Source organism: Ceratotherium simum, chromosome 7 (assembly GCF_057802395.1).
Source record: "Ceratotherium simum simum isolate JZ-2026a chromosome 7, ASM5780239v1, whole genome shotgun sequence".
In the NCBI taxonomy this organism is placed as follows: domain Eukaryota; kingdom Metazoa; phylum Chordata; class Mammalia; order Perissodactyla; family Rhinocerotidae; genus Ceratotherium; species Ceratotherium simum.
In genome coordinates, this window is record NC_141906.1 from 24,943,499 (window position 1) to 24,961,983 (window position 18,485).

Consider the following 18,485-nt stretch of genomic DNA (forward strand, 5'->3'; position numbering starts at 1 on the left):
AGTTGTGTAAAAATCCTAATAATTCCACAATAACCTTTATCTTTGACCTAAAAATGAAGATGCTAACTCCTTTATCTCAGTTTCACACAATAAACTGTAAAATAGCAACAGATTCTGTCCCCAAAATTGCTTTTCATTTCCAGCAGAATATGAAAGAGGAGAACACGGACCCTCAATGTTTATAGTCTTCTCACACAGTGTAATTAAACTCTTAGGTGACAGGAAACACTTCAGAGTTAAGAAAGGGCGGTTGCTCTTTCAGAAAGCATCAGAGAGCCCTCTAGTGACCATGACGGAGAGTTAATGCAGAGATGACTGTCTAGGCAATGGCAGACTAGAGACAGAAAAGCAGTCATGGGTGTTTACAAAGGAAAAAGAGGTGTGGGGAATCTCTTTTGGTTTACAGTATATTTAAAACTGGGTGACTAGGGGTCGGCCCTGTGGCATAGCGGTTAAGTGTGCGCGCTCCACTGCTGGCGGCCTGGGTTCGGATCCCAGGTGCGCGCTGACGCACCCCCGATGCACTGCTTCTCAGGCCATGCTGTGGCGGTGCCCCATATAAAGTGGAGGAAGATAGGCATGGATGTTAGCTCAGGGCCAGTCTTCCTCAGCAACAAAAAGAGAAGGATTGGCATGGAAGTTAGCTCAGGGCTGATCTTCCTCAAAAAAAATAAAATAAAATAAAATTGGGTGACTGTATTCTTAGATACTTTAACCTAAGTAACATTTATAAATATGTTCTGTGAAACCTAATAGCCACAAGTCACACTAAAATTCCCTTGTCCAGCACCTATGCTTTCCCCAATTTTTTTCTCTAGTCAGTTCACATTTCAGAGTTGGTAGCATGCAACTCTCCATGCCAAGAAAAGTGCATCCCGGCCCTTCAGGGGCACTGTCAACAGGAGAGACTAGAAACACGCTCCACTCTCTCAGCTTCTGCTTAGACAACTCTCTCACATTCTGCACATAAAACACACTGGGTATAGAACCATCAATTTCTGACTCTCAAGTCGACCTCTCAGCTGTTGACAGCTTCAAGCAATAGTTTTATTGTGCACCAAGAGGCTTGGAAGCGTGGCACTGCTCTTTGGGGATCAGGGTCTTCCTACCTTCACAGAACGGAGTTAGTGTATGCTACGCAGTGGCACCAGGGGCCCTCCCCGCCATCCAAGGAATTTAGATCAGTGGCTTGTCCTTGGCACTGAGGTGACACATACTGTCACAATACTCAGTGATAAAAGTCCCTGCTGCATTAGTAAGTCAGTTTTGAAGCTCTCTTGTTGTAGCAAGACCTTTCAGTCAGTGTGGATGCAGCATTTCTGAACAGAAAATTATTTTTCCTTACCATTAGAACCACTTCCAAACCCTTGGAAATCTTGGACCTGAGCAACACCTTTGTCCTTTCCTACCAGAGTACTGGTTAACTTTCTGATCTTTCGATCAAGACGACTTGATCCGAATTAACACTCAGCTCACGGCAACTCACTTTCAGCAATTCTTGGTAGGTGAGCTCTTGTCAATCCAGTTCAATGTCAACGAAATCATTTTCTGGAAGAGATGGATTCTAAATCTTCATCTTGAGAACTCGCTCTTGCATCTTAAATGGAAACATTCCAGTGAAGAGAAATTGATGAAATGCTGGCACTGGTCCTGTACACATCCCATTTTGATGCTCCAGAGACACTGGTGGCTTGGACCAGACAGAAGAGAACAATGAGTGACTCTGACTCACTGGTGGCTGATACACAGGATCTGATTTTGTGCTTTCTGGTGTTGTGAGTACGGCAGAGGAGGCAGACACATCCCAGTTCTGAACCAGTGCCAAAGAGGTGTGGTCTCATGGAAAGGCTCGTAGCAGGGGAGGTTCCCTGGGGGGAGCAATGGAGGTGAGCTATCCACAGTGAGTGATGCAGGAGGTGTGGAGACACCTCCATTCTACATCTGGGGTGAATCCTCTGCTGTGGGGAGGTAGGTATAAACGAAGGCTTGGTTGGCCAAATAGTTGGGAACAAAGGGGAGTTCTGACTCCTTCTTTAGCTGTGGGAGGTTGTCTTCATCATCATCATCTTTCATTCCCATATCTTCCCAGTTTCTCTCCTTGATGTTGATTGGACTGGCATTTCTCCTTTTGTGGTAAGAATCTCTTTGTCAGCTTCTGATTTTAACAAGAGAACCCCTGGCCATGACAGTATTTACATACCCAATGTAAACAGGTCCAGCGGTTGACCTCATTTTCAGAGTTCACATTTCCCCTGCTCTCCACTAGATTCTGCACCTCTCAAATGTCCCCCAAGTCCCAAGGCCACACACTGCTCCCCTATGCTTCTGGCCTGCAGGCCCGAGCCTCCTCCAGTCCTGCAAATCTTGATTCAAATTAGGTACAGTGGCATAGCGTGCACTAACTTATAATGCATACTTCTCTAAGAACAACTTGTGTCTTTGCTATCCTAGGTAATTCTATTCTTCCTGCTGAGTTTGAAAATGATTGTTTTGTAATGAAAAAGAAGAAAAGTGCATAAAGTACTAAATACGGTAGTATACTCAAGTTTTTAACCACAAGGGAAAGAACTGAACACCAAAAGGCTGTCTCTCGAGAGGACAGCTGAGCTTAGACATGCCCATCTAGACAGGACACGTCATGAACTGATACTGTCTGCAATGGAATTTTGGGATCTGAAAAATGAGACTTCATTAGAGCTAGTTATCATTTTATTGAAGCAAAACCAAACCAAAGAAAAATAAAACTGTTCCTCAAGACATTGACATAGTTTACATTTTTAAGTAATAATAACAAATGTTTATTCTTACATATAAGACTCTTAGTAAAGTGCTTTACATTTAATAAAATATGGTTTCTCAATATGATTCTATGACTTGGGTACAATCTGTAACATCAATTTTTATTTTAAGAAAACGAGACTAAGAGATGGTAAATAACTTACTCGAAGTTACAGAGCTTATAAGTGAAGAGACCAGATTTGATTTCAGAAACTCTGAGAAATAAAATTCTACTCTTGGTAAATATTTTATTTATATATTTCCTCTTTTAATTATATCATAAACATGAGGTGCCATTGGTAAAGCAATGCACTGTGAAGGATTCACTATTTAGGGACAGATTCCTACATAACTCTCCTAGATAACATGGACAGGGCTGACAAGTTTTGCTTTGCTAATTCTGTTAAGCAGCAGAGGGAATGAGGAAGAAAAGAGATGTCAGAGGAGTTACAGCAATGTTGTTCTTTCTCTAGGAGGGATTAGATGTGTTTCCCTTGCAAATACAAAAAAATAAGCATTCTCTCCTAATGAAAACAAGATATTAGGAAGAAAATCTTGAAGTTTTTACTGTATGGTAGGGAAGTGTAAAGGCTGTTATGCTTTGAATTATGTACCTCCAAAATTGATATGCTGCAGTACTGAATCCTAATAGAGCAGAATGTGACCTTATTTGGAGATCAGGTCTTTAAATAGGCAATTAGGTTAAACAGACGTCAATAGGGTGGGGCCCACTCCAACTTGGCTGGTGTCCTTATAAATAGGGGAAATATAGACACAGAGCATAGTGAGAAGATGATGTGAAGAGACATACGAGAAGACAGCCATCTACAAACCAAAGAGCAGGAATAGATCCTTTTCTCACAGGCCTCAGATAGAACTAACTCTGTTGACACCTTGATTTTGGACTTTTAGCCTCCAGAACTGTGAGAAAATAAATTGCTGTTACTGAGTCAATACTCTGTTGTATTAGTCTACTGTTGCCCTAGTAGACTAATACAAAAACATTCTAAATAAAAGAAGGGGAAAAAAGGAAGAGGCAGTCAGAATGGTAAAAATAAACTCAGGTGCAGAAGATGAGCCCTAGGACAAGGGCACTAAGCAGAAGTGGTGAGAGATAAAGAATGTTTAGGAGCTCGGTGGACACAGGATGATGGGACCTGAACAGTTCAAAGCATTGAAATATGGAAAAACAATCCAAGAAAAATTACAATTAGAGAACTTGTAAAGGAGTGACCCATGGTCTGTGACATTGAAAAATGAGACAGTGCCTGCTTCACAGTCTAGGAAAACCCCAACACGACGAGGAGGAACAGCCAAGGAAAGACTCAAGATCTGGGGACAAGACGTGGAAGAGTCCTCAAAGGCACTGTACTCAGATTGATTCTTTAACCCTATAACCCAGTAGCCACATAGAGGTCTGAATCTGGAGTAAACATTAGGATCATTTACATTTGGGTTAAAACAAACCACAGAGTTCTTATTTCCACCGAGTTTTCTGATTTTACTACATAAACCCATGATCCAGGCAATCTTCCCAGACACATCTACTTCCCAGTAATGTTTCCCTTTGGAGAAAAATTCGCAGCCCAAGACATCAAAAGCAGAAAAATCACATGGATATTTTTTCCTTAACATAAAAGGGCACAAAACTGTCACTTGTCTTTTATCCGGAGATACCACAATATTTGAAATAGAGTTAACTGGATCCAGCATCACGTCCACTGTAGGAAAAATTACAAGGTCAGGTAAGGGATACAGAATGGGTGTGTCTTGTAACATTGTGAGGAGGAATATTGGGAGTTGACTGGGAGGAGCTTGTGTTGATGGGTCAGAGATGAGTAGGACACTTAAGAACTATTGTATGTATGCAGGTTTGGGGAAGAATGCATGAAGCTAAGATCATGGGACCTAGTAGTAACTTCTGAAAAGGGATCAGAACATGGAGATTTGAAGACCCTGTAACTTCTTACCCCAGTAGCGTCGAACGTCTGCCAGCTCTGAAATGACAAAAGTTGCAATGATGTTATTAGAAGCAAAGGAGTAAACACTGATACCTATCCTCTCTCTAGAGTGGGGACAGGGGAGGGGAGCCCTGTGAGGCTATGAACTGGTGAATGAGAGGACAAAGCAGACACCTACAATTCCCCCTTAGATCTGATCATCTTCAGCACAGGAGTTCTCTCTCCTTGTCAGGCCTACCTTCTCTCTTTTACCCTCATCTAGAAACAACATCCACTCCCCCATTTTGCCCTGATAGTACAGGAATACCCACACCCTTCCCCTGGTTGTCTTCACCTTTAAATGCTTGCAGCATCTCTCTCAGTTCAGAAACTCGGGACACACTCCTTCGTTCCTTGGGAAAAGTTTTTGGCTTCTTCAGAGTTAAGGTCTCAGTCCTAGGGATGACAAAAAACAGGGACCCCCACGTCTTTGACTTTTTGTTCCTCCAAAACCACTGACTTCTTATCATTTCACCCAATTGATTTACTTGAACCCTCTTCTCTGGGGATCCTGAGAAAGAAGGGAGTAGGTTGCTGATCTTGGAACCATAAAAAATGTGTTCATGTCCACCTTCACAATTACCCTCTGTGTGACCTTGGAAAGGTCTTGACCTCTCATAAGCATGGTTCATTCTTTCCAATATGAAATAATTAATCTTTCTCTCTCAACCTCCTAGAAATCATATGAAATTATATGATAATGCATTTAATAAAACAAAATAAAACTGTGGTCCTTTAAAAAAAATTAACGTGAGGAAAGGTCACTGGATGAATGTGAATTAACAGGGAGATGGTTGAAAGTGAGGTTGTAGGGACCAGCCCGGTGGTGTAGGGATTAAGTTCACGTGCTCTGCTTCGGTGGCCCCGGGTTCACTGGTTCGGATCCTGGGCACGGACCTACTCACTGCTCATCAAGCCATGCTAAGGCAGCGTCCCACACAGAGCAACTAAAAGGATTTACAACTATGATGTGCAACTATCTACTGGGGCATTGGGAAGAAAAAAGGAGGAAGACTGGCAACAGATGTTAGATTAGGGCCAATCTTCTTCAAAGAAAAAAAAAGAAAAGAAAAGAAAACGAGGTTGTAGAACCTGGCTTGTGGGTATTTGAGCATATCAAGTGTGGGAATACAGCCTGAAGGGGCCAATATCTTCAAAGTCTGCACCCCAGTAGGGAAGCCCTCAGAATTACATCTGAGATTTCAGGTTCTCCAGGAATAGTAACAAACCCTTGGAAAAGAAGGCATTATGACCACCAAACTAATAGTTTGATTTTTGTGTATTTAGAAAGAGCTTGATGCTACCAGGTGGATGTGCAATTTTAAACACAAGGATGCCACCTTTCCATTCAGGCTTCTAAATTACGTGACCAAGATGGATCAACTGTTTTCACAAGACCAAAATATTTTTCGAGATTCAAGTCTGTTTTTGGAAATCTAAACAAAACCATATACAAAGACATGGTCTCCTCCTTTCCAGGGAAGAAATTTAATTCTAAAGGATTTGTCTCCAATTCTGAGTGCTTGACAGATAAAGACGATACGACCTTCCCACAGTAATACAAGCACCTATGAAATATGGGAACCTGAGCTAGACACAGCCACACAGGTTGAATAAAATTTATAAAATCTGATGATGCAATGCCTTATCCTTAATAAAGCTACTGACTCAAACTCTGCAACTTCCCATCACCTAAATTCCCTATCATAGAATCTGGTTCATTCTCAATAGTTATAGAACACTCAAGCCATGATTTGTGAACAGAATCTTAAGATAAAACTACACCTCAAATTTCCTGCCCTGAGTGATGTTTCATTCTAATTGATCACCAGATAACTCTAATGGCTTCAAACATCTTTTTACAGCACAGAAGGACCATCTCTAGTCTCCCTCACATACCTTTTCATGATATCATTCACATCCTAAGGAAAAAAGAGAAAACAGGAGTCAAGAAGTGATACATCTTTCCCATTTACAAAGCTTCAGCACATCCCCACCACCAACTGATGTGGTGGGAATAGAGATGGTGCCAATGTGAGAGCCAAAAAAGTAATGAAAAGACCCAGACTGATCGTTCCAGAAGATTCACGTGAGGTTGTCAGGTTTCCTAAAAGGTAGAAACAGCTTCGACCCTTGTGGAAGTACAGCATGAAGTTTCTGGTATCTGGAGATGAGACATATTTACGAGGAAAACAAGAGAGCCTTAATTTTTTCCCCAAATGCATAAGACTCACCATGAGATGATTTGAATAATTCACAGTTCTTTCATTTATTCAACAGAAATGTAAAGTGGTATACTATTATTGTCAAGCATTATGCCAGGCTTTGAAGAATCAAAGATGAGTAAGTAATCATAATACTCTTCAAGGAGTTTATATGATTTTGCTGAGGGTACAAGCAAGCAAATGTATGTAGGCATTCCCCAAGTCTCTCTTATTTCATTTTATATACTATCTAAAAGTGAATTCATCTATTCCCTTAAGTTCAACACACACATATGTGCACTTGATTTCCAACTCAATTTTTACTCAATTTTTCCTCTTAAATTCAGGTTAATATAGTCAATAGTAAAGATGCCTTAGGAACCGGTTACTTAGGATGTCTAATAGGTAACTTACTATTCACCAACCAGATTGTCTCCTCTTACACTCTGTCTATAATGTTACTGATATCAACTTGGTCACTGTCCTAAAAGCTACAACATTCATCCTCCTTTTCAGTCTCTACTAAGTCAGTTTCATCCACATTGTTAACAGATTTCAGCCATCTGATCTTCTTCGTCATCACAGATATTATTTTATTTGTTTAAACAGATATGTACCAATACATTTGGTCTCTTTTACCTCAGGTTTGCTTTCTTCATATCACTAAAACTAGGGCAACAGCTGGATCTACACATGTCAAAAACATGATTTTCCTCTCTCTATTAGTGTTTATATGTGCATGTAAGTTAAAAAACAAATGAAAATAGATTAAATAGATAAAAGTATTTTTGAGAAGCAGTTATAGCTTTAGTCAAAGCTTAATTTTGAAGCTCAAACCTAGTCCTCATGATCTGGTCTATGTCCTTCTCCAAATTCTATTTACTCTCTCTATATTCACACCTTTATATTGATTATTTCTCAGTTCATAAAGGAAACAAGAATTTCCTTATATAAACTCCAGAAGAAAAGAGAACTTCTCTTTCCAGTTATCACAAAAAAATTCTGAGGACTTCATGGCATTGGCCTACCTTGGATCAGATGCACATATTGAAAGGTTCACTGCACTGTTGCTGGAAGGAAATGAAGCTACGTTGGAGGCAAATTTCAGTATTTTACTGGAATTTAGTATTCAATTAAGTTGATCATGATAACAACAGATGCATATTGTAATCACTAGAGCAACTACTGGGAAATAAACTAAAAAATATTCAATTAGAAAATAGGAAAACTCTAAATTTTGTATTAGAAATATTTGTTTAACACAAAAGAAGAATCCTAAGGTGAAAGAAGAGAATAAAAACTACAGGACACATAAAGAAAGAAAATGGCAAAATGGTAAATTTAAATATAGTCATATCAATAATTGTAATAAATGTCATTGACTTAATACCTGAATTAAAAGGCAGAGATTATTGGACTGGATACAAAGCAAGACTCATTTTTTGATATCTACAAGATACCTTTTTTGGATTCAAAGATGGGCAAAAGTAAAAATATAGGAAAACGTATACCATACAAGCAGTAATCATAAGATTGCTGAAGTAGTTATATAATGTTAGACAAAATAGACTTTAAGACTTTAATACATAATATTATGAGAGAATGAGAGGGAAAATTCATAGTTATAAAAAGTTCAGTATGTCAAGAAGATATAACAATTATAAACATATATGAACATAACAACAGAGCTTCAAAATATGCAAAGCAAGATTAAAAGGAAAAATAAACACCACAATAATAATAGTTGGAGATTTCAAAAACTCACTCAATAATTGGGTAAACAGCTTACATGAAAACTATCAAGGATGTAGAAGACGTAGAAAATACTATCAACCAATTTAATGTAACTGACATCTATAGACCATTTCACCAGTGAATGCAGAATATACATTCTTTCAAATTCATATAGAAAATTTTTCTAGACATACAATATTTTAAGCTATAAAACAAGTGTCAATACCTTTCAAAGACAGAAATAATGAAATATATGTTCTCTGATTACAAAGGAATTAAATTTGAAATCCACAGCAAAAGAAAAAGTAAGAAATCATCAAGTATTTTTTAATTCAACAACAGACTTTCAAATATCCTGAGTTGACAAAAAAAAAAAAAATCAAAGTGGAAATTTGAAAATAAGTTGAACTGAATGAAAATAAAAACTAAATAATCAAACTGTATGGAATACAGCTAAAGCAATGGATTTCTATCATTAAACACTATATCAGAAATAAGGTTTCAAATCAGTGATCTAAGTTTCCAACTTAAGAAAACAGGAGAAGGAACAGCAGATTAAACTCAACACACATACAGGTATGCACTTGCATATGCACACACATACACATAAAAGAAAACATTAAAAGTAAGAGCAGAAATAAATGATACAAAAAAGTTAAAAAGTAGATGAAATTAATGAAATGATACAGTTTCTTCTTGAAGAAAATCAGCAAAATTGACAAAACATAACTAAACTGACCAAAAAAAGAGGAAAAGCAAGTCACCAAAATCTGGAATAAAAGAGGGGACATTACTGTGAGTGCTGTAGAAATTAAAGAGTTTATATGGGATTATCATGATTAACATTATGTCTACAAATCAGACAAATTAGACAGAATGGACAAATTCCTACAAAAACAAACATTACCAAAAACTGACTTAAGAACTATAAAAAAATCTAAATAAATCTAATACAAGTAAAAAAAAAATTATTTTAAGCACTTACACAAAGAAAAGCCCAGAGGGAGATGGCTTCCCTGATGGAATTCCATTGAATATTTAAAAATAAATAATATCAGTCCTCCACAATTTTTTTTTCAAAAAATAGAGAAAGATGGAGAAAATCTCAACTCATTCTATGAGGGAAAAGAAAAAAAACTCTTGAATCTGAAGTGCGTGTGCTTGTCTGTGACTAAGTTAGAACATGAAGACGTACCTGATAAATGCTTAACATAGACCACAGATAACAAAGGCCTATAAAATATCACTGGACACAAGTGATCTTCTCTGGAAAGTCAAATTTTAAACTGCAATTAATAAATTAATAAAAATGAGTTTTTCCCTTGTTATTCATGCATTCAATTATTCCTATAACCTCTAAAATAGATGCAGAAAAGGGGTATGACAGAGCCAAAGGAACCTTAGTGTCACCACCAAGAGCATAGCAATACAGACGAGAAGCAAACTAGGCTTCATTTTTCTCAGATCTCAGACACTGAGGCTTCTTCCCCAGTCTTACCTGCAGCATCTCCACTGTTGACCCCTGCAACCGATGTTCCACATCTGAGATGAGAGCTCTCACCAACTGACTGTGCTGGACCAGCTCATTCTCAGCCTCCATGACGTTACATAGAGTATCTTCCTCCTCATTCTTTAGCTTCAGCAGCTCCTTCTGCTCCTCGCAGTCCAGGATACCTCTCATTACATTAAATTGTCCCTGGACACTTTGTCTCTCATTTTGTATTTGATTCTTCAGGAATGAGAAAGAGAGAGAGGTACTCAGGCTCTCAGGCAGTGACTGGGAGCCAGAAAAAGAACAATTCTATTTGGGGAGTTCTCATAGGAAAGTGAGATAGAAGCAGGGGAGCAATTCTTGGGGAAGCTGACTTTTCCTATTATTTTCTCTTCATCGTATTCCAAAATAACGGCCTCAAAACTGCATTATTGAGACCTATTCTGAGCCGAATTTGACACCTGGGTGTGGTTCAGCTTTCACACAGCTGTGTAGGTCAGTCAAGCCTCCCTGTGTTACTCCTGACCCCCACCCCCTGCCAAAGGTTGAACATTGAGGACAGAACCATGAGCCATTGCCAAATGTCTTCCCCTAGAAGAGTCGAAGACTCAAACATAGGAAAGGAACACAGAATTCACTAGCTATCCTCACCAGAGAGTCCATCTATGTGAACACCTCCCTCCAAAAGTCCACGTTCATTTGTGACAAGTTCACTTTTCAGCCCCCACCCCTATCAGGGAAAGGATAAAGAAGAGGACTAATCAAATGACTTTTGGACAAATCAGCTGTCAGGAAACAAAGGGGAAGGGAGATTCTGTTGACTAACACCCAAGGTCCTACCCAGATTTCAGTCTATTTCGTACCATCCAGGAAGTTCTCTCTTTTCTGAAATCAGCTTCCAACTTCTGTGATTCTCGCTGCGCTTCCTTCAGTTTCTCCAGAGCTGCCTGGAGCTTCTCCTGTGAGAAAGGAATCAAACCAGAATGAAACACTGGGCTTTCTCAGCATTGGGATAGAGGATAAATGGGGAAGAAATCAGGCTGATCTCTGGAGAAACTAGAGTTTACAAAACTGTGAGAACAGTAATTAGAATCTGTCACTTGGAAGAAAACCTGAGGTGGTGAAACTGTTCTTTAAGACTCAGGTGGTAGAAGTCACTATCCTCTCCCCAAGAGAAGACTGATTCTCTTTGTCCCAGAGGGAACCTGATCCTGAGGTAAAGAAAGAACTTACATCACAATCCACCCAGCTCCCTAGTTAACTCTCCTGTTCACAGGGGTAATTAGATCTTTTCTTAGGCACCAAATCTCCACCTACTAGCACAAGGTACAAAAATATCTTCTTCTTTCTAAGAGGCTGTACTGTAGACTTATCCATTTGTAAATGGATGGAATGCACAGAAATGTCCTTCAGGCCTCAGAAGGTGAGCATAGGAAGAAAAGAGATCATAGCCCTGAGGGCTACGCTAAGGCATTAAAGACTAATGCAAAGTGGAGATTTTTAATCAAGTATAATTTTCTGCCCTGTCTTTTTTCCAACCTGGTCTTTTACCTGGTACTCCTGGGCAATCTCCTCCATGAGGAACGTGTGGTGACCATGGTGCTCCTGAGACCTCTCGCAAAGCCAGCAAATGACATTCTCATCCTCCTTACAGAAGAGGAGGAGTTTCTCTTCATGGCGCACACAGATAGCTCCCTTCTGCTTCTCCTCTGGGCTCAACTTGACCTCTCTGAGCCTCTCCACTATGTTGGCCATGGACCGATTAAGCTGCAGGTTCCCAGGCTGGTAACTGAATTGGCAGAGAGGGCATCTACTCTCTCTTTCTTGACTGACGATGGATCTTTTGTTGTTTGCAGTGATGCAGGCTTGGCAGAAGCTGTGGCCACAATTTAAGCTCACAGGTTTTGTCAAGAGCTCCAGGCAGATAGGACAAGTCACCTCCTCCCGTATGTTCACCAGGATTCCTGAAGCCATGGCAGCTGCTTCCCCGTCCTACCTGTCCTGACTTCTGAGCCTCCTCTTGCTCACAGATCCCTGCATGATTGGGAAGGTAAAAGGAGACAAATTAAGAAAGCAAGGAATAAAATGATAGTAATTGTGTAGAAATGAAGGATGAGCCAAGACCAAATTATTAAAGAACAAAAAAGCCAACATGGCAAAACAAGGAAAGAAGCGTGGTGACCTGGTAAAAAGGACTTTTCACAATAATTTCAAATACTTTACTCTCAAAATTTACATGACAAATTCCATCCTTACCTGTGCAATGATTGATATTTTCCTTTACTTTCACGAATGAAATGATGACCTGAGTGAGGCCTTTTCTACCACCATCCTTGTGTGAACCACCATGTATCTTGCCTGTTCTTTCTCATACCAAAAACACATCCTCAATGTTAAAAGCACCAAAGCACTTATGCCTCTGGATTTTTATACCTGCTCTTCTCTCAGCATGGAATTCTACCCCTGATATCAGTAGGATTCAATCTTATGCTTCAGTGAACTCTTTCCAGTCATGTTCTCTTATCAGAAAGACTCTCTCTAACTTATTTGTAGTGTAACTACTGACATCACTTGCTGTACGTTTGTGATAATTTCTCTTATTTTCATGACATGATATGAAAAAGTGTATGTGTACATGGTAAGGGCAAACCCTTTCTCGGATGTGTAAATAGAGATAATGAGTGACTTACAAAGATCATTTACCTTCAATAATCAGAGTTTGGATAAACATAATGTTTCTGAACATTCGGAACACTTCAACAGTGTGTATCTTCTTACCGCACAAAGTTATTCAAAGACAAACAGAGGAAACTTCATGGACCTCATTATTACCTAGAGCAATGGGGCATGTAGAAGTGAAGAGATCCAGGCGAGGTGGGAATTTCTGGTGAGTCCTGTGTTTGTAAATGGTGAGATTTCAACTTGGCCTGGAAATATGCCAAGGACATTTATTGGAACCTAAATATGTGTATGTATATGGATGGTAGAGAGGGAGATGTTATGGATATCCTCACAGGACCACACACGTCATATGCCTGGAAAAAAGAAACACACGTGAAATGAACGTTAGTCTTGAGAAAGAAGCCTCAAAATATTTGTCAAGAATATTCAACAAATTATCATTGATGATGAGTTATGCTAGCAACTGGACTTATATCAAAAACACAAAGATAAGCCCCAGCTAAGCTAAGTGAACCTGGCAGTTGATGTGTAATTAGGTCACATGGATGGAAATGGCCAACTATGTTGTAAATTGCTGTTCGTGATCAGTCAGAGGGAGTATCACAGAGTGGTAGCAGAGTGATGCTTGTTCTCTGACCTGGACTTAATATGGCCCTGTCGTCACAGTCTAGATCAGGATCTCTGCCAGATACTCCAAGCAAATGGTGCCATGAAGCAATAGACAAAGAAAAGGAAGATCTCAGTAGATGTTAATGTCTTGATAGTCACCAAAGTTTGATGGTAAAAGAAATATCTCTAGGTTAAAACAATTATTTTTCCATTTGCTCTGCACAAGGGAGGTTAAAGCTATAAAGACAGCATGGAGATAAATTTAGACCTACTAAAAGTGCCTACTTGTGCCATATTCATCATACATCGAGGGAAACTGATAAAGAATGAGGCTGAAGGTGAACCTGAAGTGTAATCCAGCTAAGGGTACAGATACTAAAAATAGCCCAGAGGCCATATGCAGTTAGCCCCCGGGTATTGCTTCAGAAGCCCCTGGCTTCAGATATTACATGATAATGTCTACCCCTGTTTATGACTCAAGGTGTGATCTAAACACGGGGTTGGGACCTCCAAGAGCCTGTAGAGGAAGGGGGAGCAGAGTGTGCTCCCTGCGTGGGATTACAGACTTTATTTTCAAAGTGGGGTATAAGAAGCTAACATCAAAGCACCTGCGGCCACAATAGACACAGAAGGGCAATGTGCAGAGGAGCCAGAGTCCTCTCACATGGAGGATGACCCAACCTCTACCTAAGCAGTGACCCAAGGGCTCCACAGCAATGAGGGAGATAGATATGAGAACATGAGTGGTGTGTGTCTGATAGAACTCCCCGGTCAGTTGGCTGCCATAGGTGTCAGGTGATTGCACCTTACACATTGGTCTTCGAACATGTGAGCTCATGAGAATACAAACTCAAAATGTCCCAGAGGTGACAGTTACAGACAAGTAAACAAGAAATTAAAAAACATTAACTATGTAAAAGTCCAAAGAATAAGAATATGAACAGAACTTTCTTCCTTTGTGACTGGACTACAACTGCTTATCTATACAAGAGGAAGCCACAAATTACTAATGATATGGGAAAGAGTCACTTCTCCCAAATGGAAAAACAGAAGAGTGGAAAAATGAAATTGCATTATGTTTTATTTGCCAGATAGTCATCTAATACTACTTAACATAAACTTATAATCCTAGCAAATTAAAAATTGAAGCAGAAAAGTAAAAAATCTATTCTAAATTCCTGTGATAATTGGCATGACAGAGGTGCACTGTATGAGCTCAGAAGGCAAATGCCTAATGCTGACTTATGACTGACAGGAGGATAAGAATATGTAGCAGAGGAGATAGTCTTCAAAGTCATCTTTGGTAAAGTAAGATTGAGTCACTTGAGAGGAAGTCAGGGTGAGAAATGTGATTTGACTACTGTCTGCCATATGCCTGAGTAAGATGGGTACAGCTGTACCTTCTATAGGAAGCGGGAGTAAACACAGAGGCTCCTCTACTCTGACTTCGTTCCCTCATGGGTCTCAGGATCTTATTATCATACTGCATCTTCTGACTTCTTTGTACATCATTAACATTAATCAAGTAACTCATTTTGTTAATTAAAGTTAGAAAAGATACCACTTCTGAAATTCCTCCTACCTGCTCCTCTTGCTCCTGATCTCTCATCTGAGTTTTGTTTCTTTGTGGCAGGTATGGCTAATGGAAAAGAATGAGTAAAGTTAGTGATTTTTTAAGGAACTGCACCAATTTCCTGTGTCTGGACAAGTGAATAGATGCCAGCTATCACGCCATCAAGTTTCCTAAGAACAGACAAGCCAAGGTGTTGAGAATTTATCTACAGAGTCATACTGAAATACTAAATTGTTACACCAATAGTCATTACACTATTAGAAATCAAAGATCCCTCTGCCTTTGCTCCTCTTGTTGTGTGGAGGGACTTTCTCCTCTGATAAATCCAGGTGTCTGGCTGTCCTTGGCAAGGTACAATTCAAAATTATAGAATAGGTAGGAGACATAGATAAATTCAGCTTAGAGGAAAAACAGTCCCCTCCACGAAACAAAGAAAGTTTTTCACTTCTCCAAAGTCCCTTCTTTTAACCACCCCTCCCCCAGACTGCACTTCAGTCAGCACTCTCAGCAGGAAGCCTGCAAGCTGGGCCTTCCTTCCCGTTCAGAACAGCTTCCTGAAGACAAATTTAACTCACCCAAGAATATTCAATTTTTTCCTCTGAAGTCTCCCAACCTCTGCCTTCTACAAACTACTCAACTCACCTTCAGACACCAATGGAGAAGTTGTGATTCTTTGGAGAAGACTGAAGGCAGGCCAGGGAGAGGGTGGTCAGGATTCACTCACCAAACCAGGAGCCTGATCTTCACAAAGATTCAGAGGATCCAAGTGAAAGTGAAAGTTAAATTCTTGGGGGAGGGCAGAAGAGGAGAAGAGAAACTATAGGCCAATGAGAGGCCTCCATGTAGGGAGACTGGGAAATGACAAGGTTTTTGTGCCTGGGCCCAATGGGCCAGTGACTACATTCTTATCTCTCTCTCAGTTCTAGTCCTGGAAGCTCTTTCATGGCTCTTCAAGGTAATTGGACCTTTGGAGCACGAGGCTTACCTAGGCAATGTAAGTTCACACACACTCACTTCCACTTGTTTCCTTACAAATGAGCTGTGAAATGAGGGCATAAGGTACCTCCTTTACTGCAGTGAGGACCCACATTGAAGGTTCACCTGAGGCAGCCATACAAGCATGCTCTCTCCTGTCCTGCATCCACAAGCTAAGCTAAGTGAATCGGGCCAGTTTGTGTCCTGTAAGGTCATGTGAGAGGGAATGGCTAACCAAACCTGAAATTACTTAGGTGGTCAGTCAGAGGGGTTATCACAGTAGAAGCACAGTGATGCTGACTTTCAGAACCTGGACTCAGTATGGCCAAAATGAGACTTTTCCTAAATAGACAGGGAAGATGAAACCGTATGAAGTGTCATTTGTTGTGTAATGTCATCCAATACTATTTAACATATAGTATCTATATCTTACCATAATAAAAATAAAGCAGGAAAATAATTGTAATGGCTAATTTTACACGTCAACTTGACTGGCCACAGGTGCCCAGAGTAAACGTTATTTCTGGGTGTGTCTGTGTGGGTGTTATTTCCAGAGGAGATTAACATGTAAATCTGTGAACTCAGTAAACTAGATTGTCCTCCCCATTGTGGATGGGCATCATCCAATTTGTTGTGGACCTGAATAGAACAAAATGGTGGAGGAAAAAAGAATTGGCCCCTTTTGCTTCCTGCTTGCCTGTTTGAGCTTGGTGTAGGTCTTCTCCTGCCCTTGGACTAGGACTTGCACCACTGGATGCTCTGGTTCTCAAGCCTTCAGACAGGGACTGATTATACCACCAGCTTTCCTGGTTCTCCAGCTTGACAAAGGCAGATTCTGGAATTTCCCAGCCTCCATAATAATGTGATCCATTATATGATATATATCACATTGGTTCTGTTTCTCTGGAAAACCCAGACTATGTATTACTATATTTAGTAATGTAAAATTCTAAAACTCTGTTATTAAGTGGCACAGGTGATCTGTGATAATGATAATGATAATGAGAGTGACACAGATGAACTGTGCTATTTCATGTATGCCTAAAAATGACTTGTGGGAGTTAAGGGTACAAGGAGGATGTTGTAGAGGTGACAATGCCCAAACTCAACCTTAATCCAGAAAGATCTGGTCAGATAAGGGAAAGTCAGGGGAAAAAATAAAGAGCTTTGACTGGGATCTACCATCTGAGTGAGTCAGTCTGGGGTACGGTGTGCCTTTCACAGGAAAAGAAGTGGTCAAAAAAAGAGACACTCCAACTTTAACCTCCTTTTGTCACGGGTCTTAGGACCTTGTTATCATGCCACTTCTGCTGACATCTTTTCACATTATTAACACTAATCACGCATCTCATTTTGTTTTATTAAAAGTTGTAAAGATGCCCCTTATGGAAATTCTTCCTACGTGTTCCTCTTGCCCCTGATCTTTCAGCTGAGTTCTGTTTCTGGGTGGCAGATATGGCCCAAAGAAAATTAGGAGCAAGGTTAACCATTCAACACTTACCATTCCTATTCACCATTTAACTATATGTCCTAGCTCAAAAAATTAGACAAGAAAAACAAATAAAAAGCATAAATAGCAGAAAAGAATAAAGAAAACAGTCTCTTTTTGCAGATGACATAACAGTTTATGCAGAATATAAAAATAAATTTAGAGGAACCTACTAGAATTAGTAAGTAATTTAAGCAAAGTCATAGGACATAAGGCCAAAATTAAAAATCAATGATATTTTATAATCTGGCAGTGAATAATTGAATCATTAAATTTTAATATCCATTTTCAATAATGTTCCAAAATAAACTATGCTGAGGAGATAAAGGATGCTTCATTTCACACCCTTGGGTGGCTAGATGATTCACCTGGTCTGAGAGGCTTTATAGCACTGGGAGATACAGTGGAGTTGCTATAGGTATAAGATAAAAAACAGACCTAAGATTGAACAACACAGAGAGGTTAGGAGTCAGAATCAATAGATCCCCCATCACCATCCTTTAGAAAAATAGATGATCATTAGAATCTCATACCATTGAGTGCAGATCATGTTCTCTATTCCAATAGGATCTCAGATCCTCAGGCTTTAGAAATGTCTGGTCACCAACTAATGATGGCTGTAGATACGAGTGCCTGCTCATTGTCTGTGGATGAACCTGCAGGATGAAGTCTGCTTATTCCCTGAGATTCTTCTGGACTCCTCCAAAATTCTTGTTGTAGACATTCATCTCCCAAATTCATGGCCCAACACAACCCTAAGGTCCAGAAATACAAGATGGAGTAATTACCACTCAGAGAACTTGTTCATGAGAGAACCCACACTTGATTCCCAGTAAACTTTTTGAGTCCAGAATCCCTTCTCAGGACATTTACTGAGAAGAAGCTACTTAGAAGCTTCATACTCTTGTGAGGAAAAGGCTTCATTTAGGGGCAGGAGATGCTCTTATAA

The 18,485-nt window shown here is 39.8% G+C and overlaps 1 protein-coding gene across 1 annotated transcript; it reads right to left on the minus strand.

Moving 5' to 3' along the window:
- Positions 1-2,691: 2,691 nt before the first annotated feature.
- On the minus strand, positions 2,692-16,887 carry LOC106800778 (E3 ubiquitin-protein ligase TRIM22-like). The gene is made up of 10 exons (XM_087433328.1): positions 15,715-16,887; positions 15,082-15,138; positions 13,041-13,243; positions 11,760-12,242; positions 11,072-11,167; positions 10,215-10,445; positions 6,678-6,700; positions 5,074-5,174; positions 4,749-4,775; positions 2,692-4,499 (listed from the first exon to the last, which is right to left on the minus strand). Exons 4-10 carry the CDS (start codon positions 12,180-12,182, stop codon positions 3,904-3,906), a joined length of 1,497 nt encoding a protein of 498 aa, XP_087289454.1. The 5' UTR covers positions 12,183-12,242; positions 13,041-13,243; positions 15,082-15,138; positions 15,715-16,887; the 3' UTR covers positions 2,692-3,903.
- Between the last annotated feature and the right edge of the window lie 1,598 nt (positions 16,888-18,485).